The following is an 18,432-nucleotide window of genomic DNA, read 5'->3' as shown; positions in this document are numbered from 1 at the left end:
TGAGCTCGGCAGCCAGCACAGGAGGGGGAGCATCATAGCACCAGGAACTTTGTAAAGTCACCGACCTGCATTGGCCTGTCCCCCCGCCCCCCACGGGCACCTGCCTCACGGCCTCTCGCGATTCCTCTGGCCAGACCCTCTCCCAGAGCCCTTCACGGGAGCAGAGGCAGGGCCTAGGGCCACCAGGACTCCTGGGTTCTGGGCCTGCGTGAGGCTCAGCATGTCACTGCATAGCCTCATGCCTGCTGCTCCCCCCTCCCTTACACAGGAGGGTAAGGCCATCTGCTTCCTAGGGGTCATGCACCCCTTGGGGCTGGGGTCCCAGACAGCCTGGCCCCTGCCCTGTGGGAGCTGGGACCCATGGCAAGGGGGCGGTGGGCTCGGCGCCAGCCCCCCAGAGTGCACCTGGCCAGGCCCTTCCCCCTCGAGCAGCTGCCCATGGGGTCTCATTGAGCCAGCCCCTGTCCCCGTGCCCCAGCCATGGGCTCTGTCTGGTGCTGGAGCAACGTGCTGGGAGGGGGTCCCTGCGGGCTGAGCTGAGGGGACCCTGCAGGGTGCAGACTGGGGGTGCTCAGAGGCTGCAGTGCACCTGGAGCTGCCAGCACAAGGTGGGGGCTGACCCCCAGGCCTGCAATGCCGGGGGTGGGGGGGCGCTGCAGCTGGTGGGATTTTCTCCCATGTGGGGGTTGCTGAGTGTGCACCGGGCGGGGGGCCTGGGGGAAGTGCTGTGCCCACTCCAGCTGTGGGGCAGTGGGGGCTGGAGCCCTTTACCTCAGGGCAGCCGTGGGGCTATCCCTGGCGCCAGAGTCTGGGGGGTCTCTGAGTCACGCTCCCCCCTGCCCGCCAGGGAAGAGGCCTGTCCCCTAGGGGCTGGGCTGAGCCCAAATGCCCCAGGCTGGAGGCAAGTGGCTGGCGCCCCTTCTGGGATGTGACCCCCATGCCCAGCCCTGTGGGTTACACACCATGACCCTGCAGGGCGTCCCCCTCCCCCCCCGGCAGGAACAACAGGCCCACACCAGCCGTGACAGACCAGATCTGGCTTTATTCACGGACGGGGCAGCTGTGTCACTGGCAGCTGCCCCGCGTTGCACACGTTGGGGGGGGGGGGGAGGGGATCCATGCCATGTCACAACACTGCATTGGGGGAGGGGTGTCTCTTATCGGGGTGTTTGGGGAGCACAGACACGACAGCTGTACGGGGCGGGGGGGTCACAAGGGCATAAACCATCCATCAGAATATCAAAAAAAGTTCCATGAAGACGGCGCAGAATCACTGGGAGACGCGTGCAAGCGAATGTACAGCAGCCCCGGGGGCGCGTGCCGCACCAGGGCTCCCGCCGGCCAGGCTGCTCAGCTCAGCGAAACATGCTGGGGCCGGCCGCGGGGCCGGCCGGGCTTATGGCGCTGGGAGGGACACAGGGCGATAAGCCGGGCCGGGGGGACACGGCTCCGGGCGGCTGCAGGACGACGACTTTCTCTTTACGCTACAGGACACGATACAGCAACGCAGCCTCCGGCGAGGCCCCTGGGCACGGGGCTGCAGGAAGAACTTGTGACTTAATGGGGTGGGGGGTCCTTGCCATCGCCCCCTGCGCTGGCACCTGCCTGGGGAGAGGCCGGGGAGGGGCACAAGGGGGCATTGTCATTATTGTGCTGCTGGTGGAGGTGGCAGGGTGGGCGCGGCCATTACGCCTCCGGCTCGTACTCCTGATAGTCCTGCGGGGAAGAGAGACCGCGGCTGGCGTGAGCTGGAGACTGTGCGGAGCCAGGGCACCCGGCATGGCCTCCACGCGGCGGAGCGGCCTGGCCAGCGGCTGCCCCAGGGCTCCTGCCCCCAGCGTGTGCTGGAGACCCGCTGCCCTGGCACCTCTCAGCAGCCACCGCTGAGCTGCAGCCCAGCCGGGCGCCTCAGGCCAGGCAGTGACGTGGGTCCAGCACCAGACTCGCTCCATGTGGGGCTGTGGCCCTGGCTGCATTCCCAGAAGCCTTTGTGCCAGGTTGGACCCCCCCCCCCCCCCCCGGGCCGGTCTGCACAAGGCAGCGGACCCAGCTGGCACAGTCCAAGTGCAGGGGAGAGCAGCCTCAGGGCTGCCCATGGAGCCGAGACCCGCCGGGCGCCGAATGCGCTGACCAGGCCCTGGCCCCAGAATGGGCCCCGCCGGGGGCTGCTTTGGGGCCAGGCTGGGCAGTGCCCGCCATGGGGGCATCTCCTCAGGCTAGTGGGTGAGGGACCGAGCCTGCCCCGGCCAGCGGCCGGAAGGCACATGGGTGACAACCTCCCCAGCGCAGGCTGCTCCGCCCCGGGGCCGTGACCAGGCCTGACGCCTTCCCCCTCCAACAGGGCAGGGTGCGGTGCGGCGGGGGTGTGTGTGTGTGTGTGTGTCCCACTAGGCTCAGCCTGACGTCACCCCCCAGCCGACCGGGGAACGGGAACGAGGGGCCGGGGAACGGGACCTTTACTAGATCCAGCCACAGAGAACCGCAGCCCCGCTGGGCCCTGCGCCCCACAGCCTGCCCTGGCCAGGAGCTCCTGCCTCCGGGAGGGGCACGGGGCTGGGCTGGGCTCCCCTCCCTGGCAGCGAGCTCCGGGCAGGCCGCTCCCACCGCCCCACGGTTCTGACCCCCGACCTGAGGGTGTCTGGGGAGGGGTCTCTGGACCCAGGGCACCAGGGACACTGGGCCGCACACAGCCCGGGCAGAAGGGCTGCAGCTGCTGTGGGCCCAGGGCCTGGTGCCGGGGGGGTGGGCACCAGTGTGGGTGGTGCCATGGGCCAGGTGAGCCCATCCCCCGGGCAGCCGGGCTCCTGCCCTGCAGAATCGGCCCCACCCCCCCGTACCTGAGGCGGCTCGTCGTAGTTCTCACCCTCGGGCTCTAGCAGGGGTTCAGTCAGCGGCTCCTCCACGGCCTCCTGCCCGACCTCCTCGGGCTGCAGGGGGGAGAGCGGCATCAGGGCAGCCGGGCTCGTGCAGGAGAGAGCCAGCTCCCCGAGGGACCCCGCATGGCACCTCCCTCGGGGGCCACAGCACAGGGCCCAGAGCGGCGCAGCTCTGCCGGGGCCAGGGGGGGGGCAGCAGTGGGGGGGGCAGGGCTCTGAGGCCGGGGGGTGGGGGCAGGAACACCCCTGGGGGGGCAGTTTGGGCCATTTGTTGCTGTCCTTTGTGCTGTACGTGGGCCCCGAGGCACTGTGGGTAATAATGCCACCCCACTGTCCCTGCAGGGAGCCCATGGGCTGGCCCTGCCCCTGCCCGTCCCCCTCCCCCGGCCCAGCCCCACCTGTCTCCAGGTCCCTGCAGCCCTGAGCTTGGCTGGTTGAGGGGGCGGCTGGGTCCTGCCCGTGCTGCTGCAAGGAGTGGGGGGCAGAGGGGCTGGGGGCTGGGGAACAGGGCTGGGTCATGGGTGGGGAGCCAGGCTGGGCCGTGGCCCTCTGGGCCCCTTGGCTCCAGCCCCGGCTGGCTGCTCCACGCTGGCCTGTGCGATGGGTTTGGGCTCCTCAGCCCGGGAGCCTGGGGGCAGTGCCCCTCACGGCCGGGGGGAGGGGGGGGCAGCTCCACCAGCTGGTGACCTGTGCAGAGCCCCCGGCCTGCCCCCTTGGGCTCACAGCCCCTGCCCCCAGGGGCAGCTCAGGCTGCCGAGCTGTGGGCTCTGCTCAGCCCCAGCGATTGGCCTGGTGCAGCCACGTCCTCCCCTGCCCTCCCCTCGCAGCTGCCCGCTGCCGCGGCCTCCTCCTTTCAGCTGTTGCTATTTTCGGATAAGCTGGAAGCAAACGGCTCATTGTGGCAACTCGGCTTGTGGAGGCTGCAGCTGTCGGGCACCTCACGGCTCACACGGCTACAGTGACAGCAGCCACGGCAGTGCACATCCCCGCACGTGCACACCCCCACGCACGGCCTCGTACACGCACACACACCCGCACGGCCTCGTACACACTCACCTATGCACGGCCTCGTTCACGCACACACACGCCCCTATACATCCCTGCACGTACACACCCCCACGCACGGCCTCGTACACACACGGCCCCGTACACGCGCACACCCCCATCCTCATCCTTGTAGACACACACGCACCCACACACGTCCTCATACACGCATGCACACATCCACACACATCCCTGCACATACACGCACCTACGCACAGCCTTGTATACACACGTCCATACACATCCCCACATGTACACACCCCCATGCACGGTCTCGTACACACACACACACACACACCCATGCACGGCCTCGTACATGCATGCACACGGTCTACACATCCCTGCATGTACATGCACGTAAGCAGAGCCTTGTATACAAACACATCCATACACATCCCCACATGTACACACACCCACACACGGCCTCGTACACACATGCACACGTTCACACACATCCCTGCACATACACGCATCTATGCACAGCCTTGTACATGTGCACACCCCCACGCACGATCTCTTACACGCACGCACACATCTATACACATCCCTGCACGTGCACACACCGACGCATGGCCTCGTACACGTACACACATCCCCACGCACGGCCTCGTACACATACATCCCCACACACATGGCCTTGTATACACACATCCATACACATCCCTGCGTGTGCGCACACAAGAGCTCGTCCACACACGCACACGTCCACACACATCCCTGCATGTGCACACCCCCATACATGTACACACATCCATGTACGGCCTTGTATACACATACGCACCCACGCCCGGCCTTGTACATGCACGCAAACGTCTATACACATCCCTGCATGTACACACCCCCACGCACGGCCTTGTATACACACACAGCCTTGCACGTACACGCACGGTCTCGTACACGCACGCACACATCCGTAAACCTCCCCACATGTACACACCCTTCCACATGCACACAACCATGTACACACGTGTCTGCACACGTCCATGCATGCACCCCCCCATCTCCACCCGTGTGCGGATCCCAGCGCGCCCCTTAGGTACCCGCTGTGCACACCACGCGCCCCCTCAGCGATTCCTTTCCAGCCAGTGGCAGTGCTGTCCTGGCCGTGATGGGGGAGAGTCACCCCCCGAGCAAAGAGCCTCCCACTCCTCCTGCTGCTCCCCCCCGGCCAGGCCTGACTCAGCTGGGGAAGCCAAACCAGCTGCACTGAGGGGCTCGGTGTCTGCAGGTGGCTGGGCAGCCCAGCCGGGGCTCAACCCGATTCGCAGTTGGACTTTCCACCTTCCAGACGCTCGCCCCCCTGGCACAGTCTGGGCCCTGCTGTGCCTGGGGAACTCCCTGCCACAGGGAGAGCTGGGCCAGGTCAGCTGACCCCCGCTGGGCTCCAGAGAGGGCAGCGGCCTAGCGGGAAGGAGGCAGCGAGGGGTCAGAGCCTGAGCCAGGAACGAGCGGACGCAGAGCAGCGCCCGGAGCTCCAGCGAGGAGCCTGGGGGAAGCTGGTGAGAACTGGCCAGAGCTGGGAGCCCCTGAGAAGGTGGAGGCTGGGACAGGGCTCTTGTTGGTGGGGGGGCTGGAGCGGGAGGGTGGATCCCCTGAGCAGGGGCGGGGAGGCAGAGGGGGATGGGAAGCCGGCTTTCGGGGTATTACCGCCGTGGTGCCCAGGGGTGGGGGATATATCAGACCCTGAGATGATGTTCCTTTCATGGGCAGAAGACAGGGGAAACTGAGGCAGGCGCACCGGGCAGGGCCTGACAGCCACCCTGTGGACGTGGGTGCGGGACGCCCTTTGTCCCCCTGGAGAGGCTGCACCCCCCGGCTCGCTGTAGGGGACACTCACCTTCAGGTCAGTGGGGAACTCCTCCTTCTTGACCAGGCCGGTGGCGGCCGCGATGTTCCCAGCCCCTGAGATGACGGCCCCCCCTAGCTGGGACGCTTGCTCCTTGGTCTTCTCAGCCACTGGAAGAGGCAGGCGGAGCCGCGTTACAGCCCGGGGGGGGGGGGGGGGCCTCGGCTGCCAGGCAGGGCCCGGCTGGGGCTAGCGCTCGGGGGGCCTGGCACCTCCCCCCACCCTGCATGTGCCCTGTGGGGCAGACTCAGCCCTCCCCCATCAGGCGTGGGGCCACGGGGCGGCTGGGTTTCAAGTCCTGGCCCAGCAGCTCCGAAGCCCGTGTTCTAGCCCCTGTTACATAACGGGCTTTAGGCTGGTGACATCACAGCCCCCGATTAGCCTGAGCTCGTTAGTGCAGCCACCCATGCGTGGCACTGGGCCGGGGGAATAGAGCAGCTGGTACCTGAGGTGACGCCTTGCACCACGCCTTGGGTTTTGCTTCCTAGAGAGAGCGAGAGAGGGGGGGTTAGAGGGACTGATGCCAGGCGGGGCCGTGGAGTCCATACAGGCGTGTGGGGCCATGCCCTGGCTGCAGCCGCACCACACGGCTCTGCTGATGCCCTGCGACCCGAACCCACGGGCACGGCAGCCTGGCCCAGCTCCCTCGCTGACCCACGCAGAGCGCGCCAGGCCGGCTCACGTCAGCACCTCCTCGTACTGCCCCCCCGACACACACCCCCTCTCACCCCAGAGGCTGGCATCTCCCTGGCGATACCCCATGGGCAGGTTGGGGGGTTCCTGGCTGTCCCGGGCGTGCCCTGCACACGTGGTCTCTGCACTCAGCAGCAGGGGGCATGCGCTGAGCGGGGCTGCGGAGAATAAAGCAGCCGTGGAGCTGACCGCCAGGGAGGCAGCCGGGGTCTGGCCAGGACTCGCCGCCCCCTGCTCTGGGGTGGAGGCTGCTGCAAGGAGGAGCCGTTGGGGTGCAGGGGGGGCCCTGGCCTCTGGCTGCTGCTCACCCAGCTCCCTGCACAGGCCAGGCCGGGGGGACGATGACTAGGAGAATTGCTGTATCAGGCCTGCCCCTCTGTAGGGGTGGCCCCAGCAGCTAGCAGGGGAGTGTCAAGAGCGGGGATCCAGGGAGCCCTTCCCGCTCTGGGTTGGGGGCCGGGGGGGCAGTTCTGGAGCAGTGGACGGCTATTGCGGGGGGCAGGACAGATGCGTGGGGGAAGGGCACTGACCGGCTGAGTGATGAGGGAGAAGCTACCCAGCCTGTGGACGTCTGCTGGGGCCCCCAGGGACTCCGCGGGGGCCGTCTGAGAGGGGCCGTTAGAGCCTGTTTTCGGGGGGAGCCGTGTCCCCGTGTAGTGAGTGTGCGACGCTGTGCAGGCTAGGTGTCCCCACCTGCTCCCTGGGCCCCGGCAGAGCGAACCGGGGGGGGCGGGGGGCTTCTGGGACAAGGTGCGTTCAAGCTATGGGGCAGCCTGAAGGGCCAGCTCTGAGCTAGGGGCTAGGCAGCCAGGCCCTGGGGGGCAGCTCAGGTGGGTGCTCGACCCATCTGCACTCTAAGAGCCTGGGAACCCCCAGATTGGGGCAGTGGCCAGCAGCCTGAGTGGCTGGGAGGGGGAGCTGTAGGAAGGGGGAGCGCCGTGGGGAGGGGGGAGCGCCGTGGGGAGGGGGGAGCGCCGTGGGAGCACAGTGGTGCTGCTCTGGGATGGGGGCAGGCGGGCGCATTGCAAAGCCAGCGCTGGCGGAGCCCAAAGCACACCGCAGGACAGCGGCCCCTGGGCTGGGGGCAGTTTCGGAGCAGAGATCAGCCCAGGCGGGCAGAGCACAGAGACCAGGCTGTGATGCTCAGCCGGAGCTCCAGGAAACAACCCTGGGAGCATCCAGCCATGGCGTGAGGCAGGCCCCGTATGGAGCAGCTCGGAGCAGACGGGCTTCCTGGGCACCCGCTGTGGTGAAGCTGAAGCGGCAGGGGAACGGGAGAAGCTTGAACAAGACCCACAGGGAGCGCCGCCCTCCTGAGCCTGAGGAGCCCCGACTCCACCCAGCACAGACGCTTCAGGGATGCCAGCTGGTGGCTGCGGTGGGATTCTGCTCGCGCCCAGCACGAGGACAGCCCCAGCAGCACATGGAGGGGCCAGGGCAGAGGCTGCCCTCCAGCAGGAGGCAGCCAAATGTGGCATCTGCGGGAAGAGGACGTGAGGGAACACAGGGTCCCCTCTGCCCTGGGCCCGAGGCTGGGCGGGAGCAGGTCTAGCGCAGCGGAGAGTCACTTACAACGTCTGACACCCGCACGCGGACTCGGGCTGCCCTGACACGTGACTGAATCCCGCGGGCATCGAGGGGCACCGTCCTCACCCGCTGGGAAGCCCAGCTCACCTGCCAGGAGTTAGTAACGGATTCCCGGGGCAGGTCATGATCGATCAGGGCAAGCCCTGGCTTTCCAGGTCACACGGCGTAGCAGAAACGTCAGCGTGAAGAGCAAAGCATTAGCACATCACAGCACCCCCAGGGCTCGTTAGCATCTCCAGGTCAGAGACCCCTGGGCAGAGGGACCAGACCCTCAGTGCCAACATCCAGCAGGATCCTCGAGCCAGAGACAACAAACGCTGGGGTAAGAGACACAACCGCTAAATGCCTGAGTTTGCCAAGAGCCTGAGACCATAGCTGTGAAAGGGGAACTGCCCTGGGCAGGGCAATTCCAAGGCCCATGACTCTGGGGGACTCTGCCAACCCAGCCCCAAGGGGACAGAAGGGCCCAAGCAGATACTCCTCAGCGGCTGGGGTGCCTATTGGGGGACCCCCCCCACCTCATGGGGGAAGAGAGGGACCCCTGCAGTTCCCAAGGGGAGTGGCCTGGGGCCGTGGTGCAGGGATGGAGGGTGTGGGGTTCCCAGTGCTCACCCCACATCGCCCCCTGGCTGGGGCCAGCCTCAGGGGAACTGCGCCTCCCCCCACTCCTGAATCCTCCTCCAGGAGTGCCCTGGAAAGGAGACCCAAGCTGCCGAGATCGGCCACGCAGGTCACATGGGCCTGGTGCCACCCCTGCTTCGCTGGTGGATTCCTCGAGCTGGGGTTGGGGGCCCCCTGGCTGGGCGTGTGGGGTTCGCGGGAAGCAGGGATTGCCCGCAATGGCTGCCCCGTGTGCCCCCATTTGCTGCACGGCCCCGAGCTGCGGCTGGGATCCTGCTAGGGTCTGCTTCAGCTGGGACGGAGGCGCTCAGCTCTGGGGCCCGGGGGCTCTGCCCGGAACAGCCAGGACCCTTGGAGGTGGGAGAGGCCACAGGGTAACATCTCCCTTCCTTTCTGCTCCCCCAGCCCTGCCGGTGCCCCTCAGTCCCGACCCGCAGCCCCTGCTACGCCAGCCCTGCGCCAGCTCCCTCCCACAGCACAGGCAGCGCTCCCCCAACACTCAGCGCTCCCCCCAGCTCCTAGCCCAGCCAGCGCTCCCCCCGGCTCCCTCCCCTGTTCCCTATGGCCCCCCCCTGCTGGGAGCAGCTCATCCAGCCAGCTCTCCTGCCCCACGCCTTAGGGACACTCCCTCTGGGAGACGTGGGCGGAGGGATCTCTGTCTCCCTGGAGTGGGCTCTGGGGCAGCTGTTTGTTCCTCTCCCCTCCAGCTCGTCAGGACTAAATCAAATCCCTCCCCAAACTGGCCTCTGGGCCCCATGTCACCCACATGCAGGGGCTCTGCCCAGCTTGAGGGGCGGAGGTGCCAAGCTGTGGTGGGGCAGGCTCCCACAAGTGAGCCCCCAGCCCCCTTGACGGCCCGGGCGTGAATCCCCGTGAGCAGAGCCCAGGCAGGGGTTGGGAATTAGACTGAGCTCCCAAGGTCTGAGCCCTCCCCAGGTGGGTGGGGGGGCAGTGCCGGAGCAGGCCGCGCCTGTGGCGGGGAGGGGGGCTGGGTCCAGGAGTGTCTGCAGAGCAGCCCCGCCAGGGACTTCACACTCTCCAGCCCTGGAGGCTTCGGCTGCCGGCCCCACATCAGAGCATCGCCCTGCTGTGCATTCCCGCCCCGGCTCACCCCGGCTGGAGCACTTCACAGCAGCGCCTCCCTCTGGGCTGGGCCAGGACTGGAGCTGCCCCCAGCACTGCTGCCCCGCGCCCCAGTGTCCCCTGCCGGGTCGGTCACTAACCGCTGGAGGATGTCAGGCAGGGTGGGAGCCACCTGCCCCTCTGCCGTTCATCCCCCAAGGAGCTTTCCTGGCCCTCGTCACCCCACGGCTGAGTGACCTCACCACCAAACACGACTGACCGGGCGACCGGGAGTACAGCCTGGTCCGTACAATCCACAGCTAAGGGCCCAGGCCCGTGGGCAGGCAAGGGGCAGCAGCCCCCAGACACTCCTTCATGGACAGATCCTTAGTACATGCGGGTGCTGCTGCTTCCCGGCAGGCGGGGCCGGGCTCTGCGGGGGCCTGGGCACAGGGGACTCTTGGCTCTGTGCCAGTCTGAGTGCCCTGAGCTTTGTGTGTGTGTGTGTGTGGGGGTGCGGCGCAGGCACCAGGCAGCCAGGACAGAGCGCATCTCCTGCACCCAGCCCGGGCGCCGGCAAGGCCCCCCCGCCAGTGCCCCCCGGGGGCCAGACCTGGGGCCACCAAGGGCACCTGGCGGCTGCAGAGAGCAGGGCAGGGGGCAGCTGCCCCCATCAGCTGGGGAGCTCCAGGCACTGACCTGGCGCATGGCCTGGGCCGGTCTGGCATTGCACTGGGGGTGGCAGGTCCATGGACCGCCCTGGGAGATGAGGGCAGCTGTGGGTCACGTGCCAGGGCCTGGGACCCCCCTGGCCAGGGTGACCAGATGTCCCGGTTTTATAGGGACAGTCCCGATACTTGGAGCTTAGTCTTATATAGGTGCCAATTACCCCCCCCCCCTGATTTTTCACCCTTGCTCTCTGGTCACCCTCCAGCTGCCCTTTGCCAAGGGCTGAACCTCCCCCGCCAGCTCCGGCGCCTGGCCTGCTGCTCCCAGCCGCTGGCAGGGCGGGGACCCCCGGGACCCCCAGGGCTGGACGCAGGCACCGGGCCCCCAGAGCCTCCCCCCCGCCCGTCTATCGCCCCAGGCGGCTGCCACCCGGAGCCCCTCTGCGCACCCACAGCCCGGGGTGCCCGGCCCCGGCTCTGCCAAGCCCCCCGCAGCCTTACCCACGTACAGCACCCCCTCCTTGGTCTTCTCCGCAGCCTCCGCCACCCCCTGCTTGGTCTTCTCCGCCGCGGCGACCACCCCCTCCTTGGCCTTGGACAAGCCCTTCATGAACGCGTCCATGGCGGCGGCTCTGCATGGAGACAGACCCGCAAGATGGCTCCGGAGCCCGGCCGCTGCCCGCGGTGCCCCCCAGCCCCCCCGTGCCAGGGCAGCCCGGGCACAGCTGTCCCCCCCCCCCCCCGGCGCAGGGAGCGGCTCCTCCCGGGCGCGCCCCCGCCTGGTGCCGCTCTGGGGGGGGGGGGTGCGCGGACCGACACCCCCCCCCCAGCCCGGTTCCGAGCCCAGCGCCCCAGATCTCCCCCCCCCCCCAGCTGCCCCCGCCGGCTCCGTGTCCTTGAAACGCAGGAAGGATGCAAAGAACCGAGCCTGGCGGGGGGGGGGTGCACAAGCCGGGCAGCTCCCAGGGGACGGGGGGGGGTCCCTGCTGCGGGCCGTGCCTCCCCCGGGCCGCCTCTCACCTGCGATCGGCGATGGCGCTGGGCTCGAGCGGCTCAGCGCGGCTCTGCCATGGAGCGCTTCGCCCTGCTGAATATTGCGCTGCGCCGGGCGTCCTACAGCCGCGGGCGAGGGGATTTCATCAGCAGCGCGCAAGCTGCGCCGCGCCGCCCCTCCTCGCTGCCCGGATGAACGGGAACCCCTGGGCCGCTCCCCTGCCCGGCTCCTGCGGGGGTGGGGGACAGGGACTCTAGCGGCAGCTCGGGAGGGAGGGGGGCTCCCCACTCCACACACACCATGTGGCTGGGGGGAGGTGGGATGGCTGCGCTCAGGGGATGCAGGGAGCGCAGTGGGGCAGGGCTGCGGGGATGCAAGGAGCACAGTGGGGCAGGGCTGGGGGGATGCAGGGAGCACAGTGGGGCAGAGCTGGAGGGATGCAGGGAGCACAGTGGGGCAGGGCTGGGGCAGGGCTGGGGGATGCAGGGAGCACAGTGGGGTAGGGCTGGGGGGATGCAGGGAGCACAGTGGAGCAGGGATGCAGGGAGCGCAGTGGGGCAGGGCTGCGGGGATGCAGGGAGCACAGTGGGGCAGAGCTGGAGGGATGCAGGGAGCACAGTGGGGCTGGGCTGGGGGATGCAGGGAGCACAGTGGAGCAGGGCTGGGGGGATGCAGGGAGCGCAGTGGGGCAGGGCTGGAGGGATGCAGGGAGCACAGTGGGCAGGACTGGGGGGATGCAGGGAGCACAGTGGGGCAGGACTGGGGGGATGCAGGGAGCACAGTGGGGCAGGGCTGGGGGGATGCAGGGAGCACAGTGGGGCAGGGCTGCAGGGAGCACAATGGGGCTGGGCTGGGCAGGGAAAGGGGGCTGCAGGAGGGGTAGGGTGTCACGCAGTCCCCGGGCGATGCTCTGGAACTGCTCCCCACAAAGCCAGTCAGGACTTTGGGGATCCTCCTCTCCCTTGGAGCAGACTGTCTTCAGGGCAAGACGCTCACACGGCTTCACCTCCTGGGTCTCTCCTGGGAGCATTCAGCATATGCCCCTCTGTGCGCTTCCCACAGCGAGTCCGCCCAGGCGAGGTCCTGGGGAAGCCAGAGGGTTCTGCACCCCCCACTTCGCAGTCACACGTGACTCTCAGCCAGCCAGTAAAACAGAGGTTTATTCGATGACAGGAACATGGTCTAAAACAGAGCTTGTAGGTCCAGCGAACGGGATCCCTCTGCCGGGTCCATTCTGGGGCCCAGCAAGGCAGGCCCCAGACTGTCCTCACTCCTAGTCCCCAGCCAGCCCCAAACTCTAACCCCTGTCCAGCCCCTCCTTCTCTGGGCTTTGTCTCTTTCCCAGGCCAGGAGGTCACCTGATCCCTTTGTCTCCAACACCTTCACTTGGCACCTTTGCAGAGGAGGGGCCCAGGCCATCAGTTGCTAGGAGACAGAATATCGGGCATTTATGTGCACTGGCCCTTTGCTCTGCAGCAACCAGACACCCTTATCCCACCCCCTAGATACTTAAGAACTGCATCGGGGAAACTGAGGAAAACATTAAGAACAGTCCCACTTCGTCACAGGGGCTGCTCCGGAAATCAGAGCCAGGGCCCCACAATGCACAGCCGCCGCCCCCACGTGGGTGCCCATGAACTGCCACCATGGCCCTGGGACCTCCGGTGGCTGGGGTCAGAGGTCAGCGTTGCAAAGTGATTGCAGTAATCCCAGCCAGAAGGCCAAACCTGGAGACGGTCTCCTTGGCCCAGCTGTCACGGAGTGGGGGGAGTCAGGGCCCTGGGATTCACCGGGACTCTCAAACGGAAGGTTTATTGGACAATAGGAACGCAGTCTAAAATAATGTCAGGTTTCAGAGTAGCAGCCGTGTTAGTCTGTATCCGCAAAGAGAACAGGAGAACTTGTTAGTCTCTAAGGTGCCCCAAGTACTCCTGTGCTTTTTGCATGTAGGTACAGCCAGGACCCCTCAGTCAAGTCCTTCTGGGGGGCAGGGAGCTTAGACCCCAGCTTGGGGTTCCCTGCCTTGCACCACCCAGCCCAAAACTGAAGCTAACAACTCCTCCAGCAGCTTTCTCCCCCCTCCCCCCAGCTCCTCCTCTCCTTTGTCTCGTCTCTTCTCAGGCGTGGAGTGGGGAAGGCTTCCTTGCGGGACGGGACAGGCTGGCAGCCTCAGCCGGGGGAAGAAACGGTCTGTCTCCCAGTGTCATTGGCAGAGCACCCGTCTCCACAGCATCTGGGCTGCCCCAGCCCTCGGGACATCTCCTGCCCCACGGCCCTGGCCTTGGGATTCCCCCTCTGCCAGCAAACGCTGCTCCTTCCGTGACACTCCCAGGGGGCACGAAGTCCCAGCTGCAGAGCGTGGGCCGGGCGGGGGTGAGACCGCGGGGAGGGCTGGCTGTCCATTCACACTGCCCCCAGGCAGCTGGGCCTTTAAGAGTCTGGGTTCCAGATAAAAGGAGCTTTGCAGGGGGTGGGCCCTACTCTGGGAAGATGGCTGCAGCTGAGGTGGTGAGTTGCACCCTGGGTGCCTGGCTGCTCTGAGCCCCACTTGGAGCAGCTCCTCCTGGGCCCTTGGGTGGAGCCTGGCTCTGCAGTGTTCCAGGGACACCCCGAGTAGCCTGTTTAAAGGTCCCCATTGTGGGGGTGGCAGGGAGGGGGCCAGGATCTGGGGTGGGCTGGTTTCCCCTCTCACCCACACATTCCTGCCCTGGTGCTGGGAGGGTCCCCGCTGCTGCAGTTGTGGGTGACTCTGCCGGCTCCCGGGGGCCTGGGCGGGTTGCTCCCTGCTGCGTGCTGTGCCCAGGGCTGTGCCAGCCCCTGGGTTAAACAGTCTCAGGTGGCTGCAGGCAGGGCCATGGCACCAGTGTGGCTGGGCAGGCTTGGCCCCAAGTCCCCTGCGGGAGAGGGGGCAATGGCTTAACCCTCTAGCCCTGGGGCAGGCTCTGACTGGGGGCACGTCCCAGCCCTGCAGCGGCAGTGCTGGGGGGCAGCGGAGGGAGGTGGGGGGCTGAGGCTGGGGAGGAGACAGCAAGCAGCAACCTCTGCAGCACTGCCGAAGTGCCAGAGTCCCTGTGCCCCGCGGTGCTGCCAGTGCACGGGGCAGGCTGGGTCCCAGGGAGGCTGCAGAACAGCTCTGGGTGCTGGAGGCCTGGAGCCTGGTTCCTGCCCTGGGGCCTCCATGGGCAGGTCCCGAGCCAGGGAATCCCTGTCTCAGGGCACGTGGGGCCCTGGCAGCCATGTTGTTAGTCGCTGGCCATGGGGCTGGAGTGCTCTGCACCCAGTGCTTGTGGGGCTGGAGCTGGGGTGAGGCTGGCTTGGTTACTCATGGGGCTCTGCTCGCCCACCCTCTGGGGTCCCCTCGAAGCCGCCCCTGCCCTCCAGAGTCTGCCATGGGGTGTGTCCTGCCCTGTGCCTTACGCCAGTGTGTGGCAGGGGGGCGCTCTGCACAGGCGAGAGGAGCAGAGGCGGCGAAAAGCACGAAGGGAGGCGCTCGCTGCAGAGATCTTGGACAAGCACCCCCTGCAGAACAGGTACCGTCCGGGTGTGGGGGGCTGCACCTTGTGTGTGGGGGAGCTACCCTGGCACCCCCCTTTATTCCTGCCTGCCGCTCCCCACCCCGCCTGGGTCCCTCCTCCAGCCGCTCTGTGCTGCTCGCCCAGGTGCTGCAATGAAACACCCATCCTGGGGCTAGGTTGGTGAGATGCCTGTGGGTGCCCTGCCCCACGGGGGTGCTGGGGCCTGTGGTGTTTGGCCATAGCTGCAGGGCAGAGCGAGAGGCAGAGGTGGCTCTGATTGCCAGGTGAGCCCCCCTCAGACACCCCCAGCTTTGGGGAAAGGCCACGTGGGGTCCTGGACTTCAGAGGGGTCATGGAGTCTGATCATCCAGTCTGACCCCATGTGTCACCGGCCCCCCAGCGTCCGGCCCCCCCCACTCCCCAACTGACAGGAGATCAGAATCTCCCACCTCACAGCAGGCTGGACGGGGTGGGACAAGGGGCACCGGGGGTGGGGGGGGAGATGGACGAGGGGCACTGGGGCGGGGAGGTGGAGATGGATGAGGGGCATCAGGGGCTGAGCCCTGCAGTGGCAGGGAGAGGGTTAAGTGAGACACCCCCAGATAATCCTGGTGAGTGACCCACACCCCGTGCTGCAGAGGGAGGTGACCCCCCCCCCCCCCAAGGGCACTGCCCGTCTGACCTGGGGAAATTCTTTCCTGACTCCACCCCTGGTGACCAGTCAAAGCCTGGGTGGGTCAGAGCAGCCAGCCAAGGAGAGCCCTTGTGATATATGTGTGTGGGGGGGGGGGGGGGGGGAGAACAGACCTGTCAGTGAAGGGGGGGGCGACTTGGGTTTGGTTATATTGGCTGGGGGAGCTGGTAGAGTGGGGGGTGGCTGAGGGCTGCCTGGCTGGGAGGCCAGAGATCTTGTGTGGCAGGGGGCTGGCTGAGGGTGTGGCAGGGCTGGGCGGGCACAGGGTGTGTGGTGATGGGGTTTGCTCTCGGCTGCATGGGCCTGGAGGGGCTGGGTGACCAGAGTGGGTGCGTGGCAGTGGCTGGGGGGGGGGGGGTGCAGGGTGTGTGTGTAGGGGGGTGTTTGACGTCCGCTCTTGGCTGCGTGTGGCTCTAACCTGCCCTACCCCCCCCCCCCCCCCCGCAGGTGGGCTCTTTGGTTCTTCAAAAACGACAAGAGCCAGATGTGGCAGGCGAACCTGCGCCTGGTGACCAAGTTCAGCACCGCGGAGGATTTCTGGGCGTGAGTTCCCCTGGGTCCCTGCTGCCGGGGGCGGGGGCGCTTCAACTTCTGCAGGGGGATCTTGGGGACGACGGCAGGAGGGACTGGCTGCAGGCGCGGGCTGGGGGCAGCTGGCGCATGTCCCGGGGGGGGCTAGCCCAGGAGTCAGGGCTGGCCTCTGCCCCGGTGCCTGCATGGGGACTTCGCTCCCGTCTGTGCCCAGGCCCCGGGGCTCGGCAGAGGAGTTGGGTTCAGTGTCTCTGACCTGCAGGGGGAGGATGTTCACTCCGCTGGGCCCCAGGTGGTGTGTGAGTGGGGGGGGATCCCAGGGGCTTTGGGGGGGCTGCTGCACCAGATGCTTCTGTCCAGCCACTAACCTGCTCTCTCCGCGCCGGTGCCCAGCAGGTTGTACAGCCACATCCAGTTGGCCAGCAAGCTGACGTCGGGCTGCGACTACTCCCTCTTCAAGGTAGGGCTCTGCCCCCCCCCGGCAGTGCCCGTCCTCGCAGCCCGGGGACACCCAGGGGGCGGGAGCTCGCTGGGGCCGTGTGGGTGCCAGGGCCCAGTCTGAGGGATCCCGCCCGGATGCCCACGGGGGGGTGAGACAAGCTGAGGGGCAGCGTGATGCCGGGGGGGGGGGGGGGCTGTTGGGCAGGCTGGGGGTGACTTTGGGGCAGGCTGGCTGCTGCCCGCGCTCCTTGACTCGGCACCTCCCTGGCCCAGGACGGGATCGAGCCCATGTGGGAAGACAACCGGAACAAGCGGGGCGGGCGCTGGCTCATCACACTGGCCAAGCAGCAGAGACACACGGAGCTGGACCGCTTCTGGCTGGAGACGGTGAGTGCGAGTTGCTCCCCTTGTGCCCCATCCCGCAGCCCCCAGGCTCTGCCCTGCCCCTGCTGCCCCTCTGCGCAAGGGGGGCTGGATACCGGGCACAGCCTCCCCCGCTGGGGCAGGAATCCTCGGCAGCTCCTCATGGTCAGCCCGTGGGACTGGGGTCAGCGCCCGGCTTCTCCCAGGGGGGCCTACGGGACTGCCGGGTTGAGCCAGCAGCTCCCCCCTTGCCATGGGGCAGAGTAACAGTTCCTGAAGGGCACCGCGCTGCCCCGCCTGGGGAGCGGGTGCTGCAGACCCATGGTGACCCAGGGGCCTTGCCCCCTGCACAGCTGCTGTGCCTGATTGGCGAGACATTCAGCCCCTACAGTGAGGACGTCTGCGGGGCCGTCATCAACATCCGGGCCAAGGGAGACAAGATCGCCGTCTGGACCCGAGAGGCGGAGAACCGGGAGGGGGTCACCCACATTGGGTAACGTGGCTCCGAAGGCTCTGCCGGGGGGGGGGGGGCACCGTGTTCCTCAAACGCCCCTTGCTAGCCGGGCCACGGCCCCAGAGCCACGGGCCAGGCGTGGGACTCTGCAGGCCTGGTGCCAAGCCAGGCTCAGGCCCTGTTGCAGTGGCCACCGGGAGCTCCCTGCTGGCGCTGGGCGGGTGCTGTTCTGCATCAGTGCCTCTGGCTCCCCACGCTGGGAGCCGGCCCCTGGAGCAGGGCACGTGGCTGGTTGGTCTCCCGGGGCTGAGGGGGGCCCTGGAGCCGGGATTCCCGGGGGCTGTGGGGGTGGGGAGGGCAGAACTCAGGAGCGCTCGCGCTCTCTCTCCCCCCAGGCGGGTGTACAAGGAGCGCCTGGGGCTGTCCCACAAGGTGGTGATCGGGTACCAGGCCCACGCGGACACGGCCACCAAGAGCGGCTCCCTCACCAAGAACAAGTTTGTGGTGTGAGCACCGGACTGGGCTCCTGGGACCTGTGACGGCAGTGCCCCGCTGGTGGGGGCATTCTGGTGGGGGCCTTCCCCTGAGGGGCTGGGCTGGCACGGGATGGGGGGGCTCTGCCTGCTGTGGGAAGCAAGATGTAAATTCCCACAATGCAAGTGCTGCATCCAAACACCGACTCTGTCTCTGCCTGGGGGGTGGGGGTGTCACTGCTGGGCCTCACGCCCCCGCCTGCCAGCTCCTGCAGAGGAGGCTCTGGGAATGCGGAGGGGGAGGGTGCATGTGGACTCCAGCGCTGAAGACACCTGGGCAGATGCCTGCTGGTGCAGGTGCCCAGAGGGGAGGCTGGGCCCACCTGACATGGAGAGTGGATGTGCCCCCAGCTCTGCCTGTGGAACTGGGGTCCAGCCCCCCTGCTGCTACCAGCCAGGTACCCCTTGCTGCAGCCCTGCCCAGGGGACAGCAGCCCCCCCCCACTCCTGAGCAGCCTGGCACAGGGGGGAGTGCCCCACGGGGCTCCCGTCTCTCTCAGCTTCCCCTGC

General features: G+C 67.5%; 2 protein-coding genes across 2 annotated transcripts; one reads left to right on the top strand and one right to left on the bottom strand.

Annotated features, from left to right (window-relative positions):
• Window positions 1-1,022: 1,022 nt before the first annotated feature.
• On the bottom strand, window positions 1,023-11,614 carry SNCB (synuclein beta). Its single transcript, XM_054038440.1, has 6 exons — window positions 11,418-11,614; window positions 10,899-11,029; window positions 6,212-6,250; window positions 5,758-5,876; window positions 2,838-2,927; window positions 1,023-1,716 (listed from the first exon to the last, which is right to left on the bottom strand). The coding sequence occupies exons 2-6, from the start codon at window positions 11,017-11,019 to the stop codon at window positions 1,687-1,689; spliced, it is 399 nt and encodes a 132-aa protein (XP_053894415.1). The 5' UTR covers window positions 11,020-11,029; window positions 11,418-11,614; the 3' UTR covers window positions 1,023-1,686.
• On the top strand, window positions 11,467-17,972 carry EIF4E1B (eukaryotic translation initiation factor 4E family member 1B). Its single transcript, XM_054037376.1, has 7 exons — window positions 11,467-11,522; window positions 14,814-14,921; window positions 16,048-16,143; window positions 16,528-16,591; window positions 16,846-16,959; window positions 17,289-17,428; window positions 17,785-17,972. Exons 1-7 carry the CDS (start codon window positions 11,467-11,469, stop codon window positions 17,897-17,899), a joined length of 693 nt encoding a protein of 230 aa, XP_053893351.1. The 3' UTR covers window positions 17,900-17,972.
• The last annotated feature ends 460 nt before the right edge of the window (window positions 17,973-18,432 follow it).

The sequence above is a fragment of the Malaclemys terrapin genome, chromosome 8, assembly GCF_027887155.1.
Source record: "Malaclemys terrapin pileata isolate rMalTer1 chromosome 8, rMalTer1.hap1, whole genome shotgun sequence".
Lineage (NCBI taxonomy): Eukaryota > Metazoa > Chordata > Testudines > Emydidae > Malaclemys > Malaclemys terrapin.
Note: the sequence above shows the minus strand (reverse complement) of the source record. Positions and strands in the feature narration are given on the sequence as shown.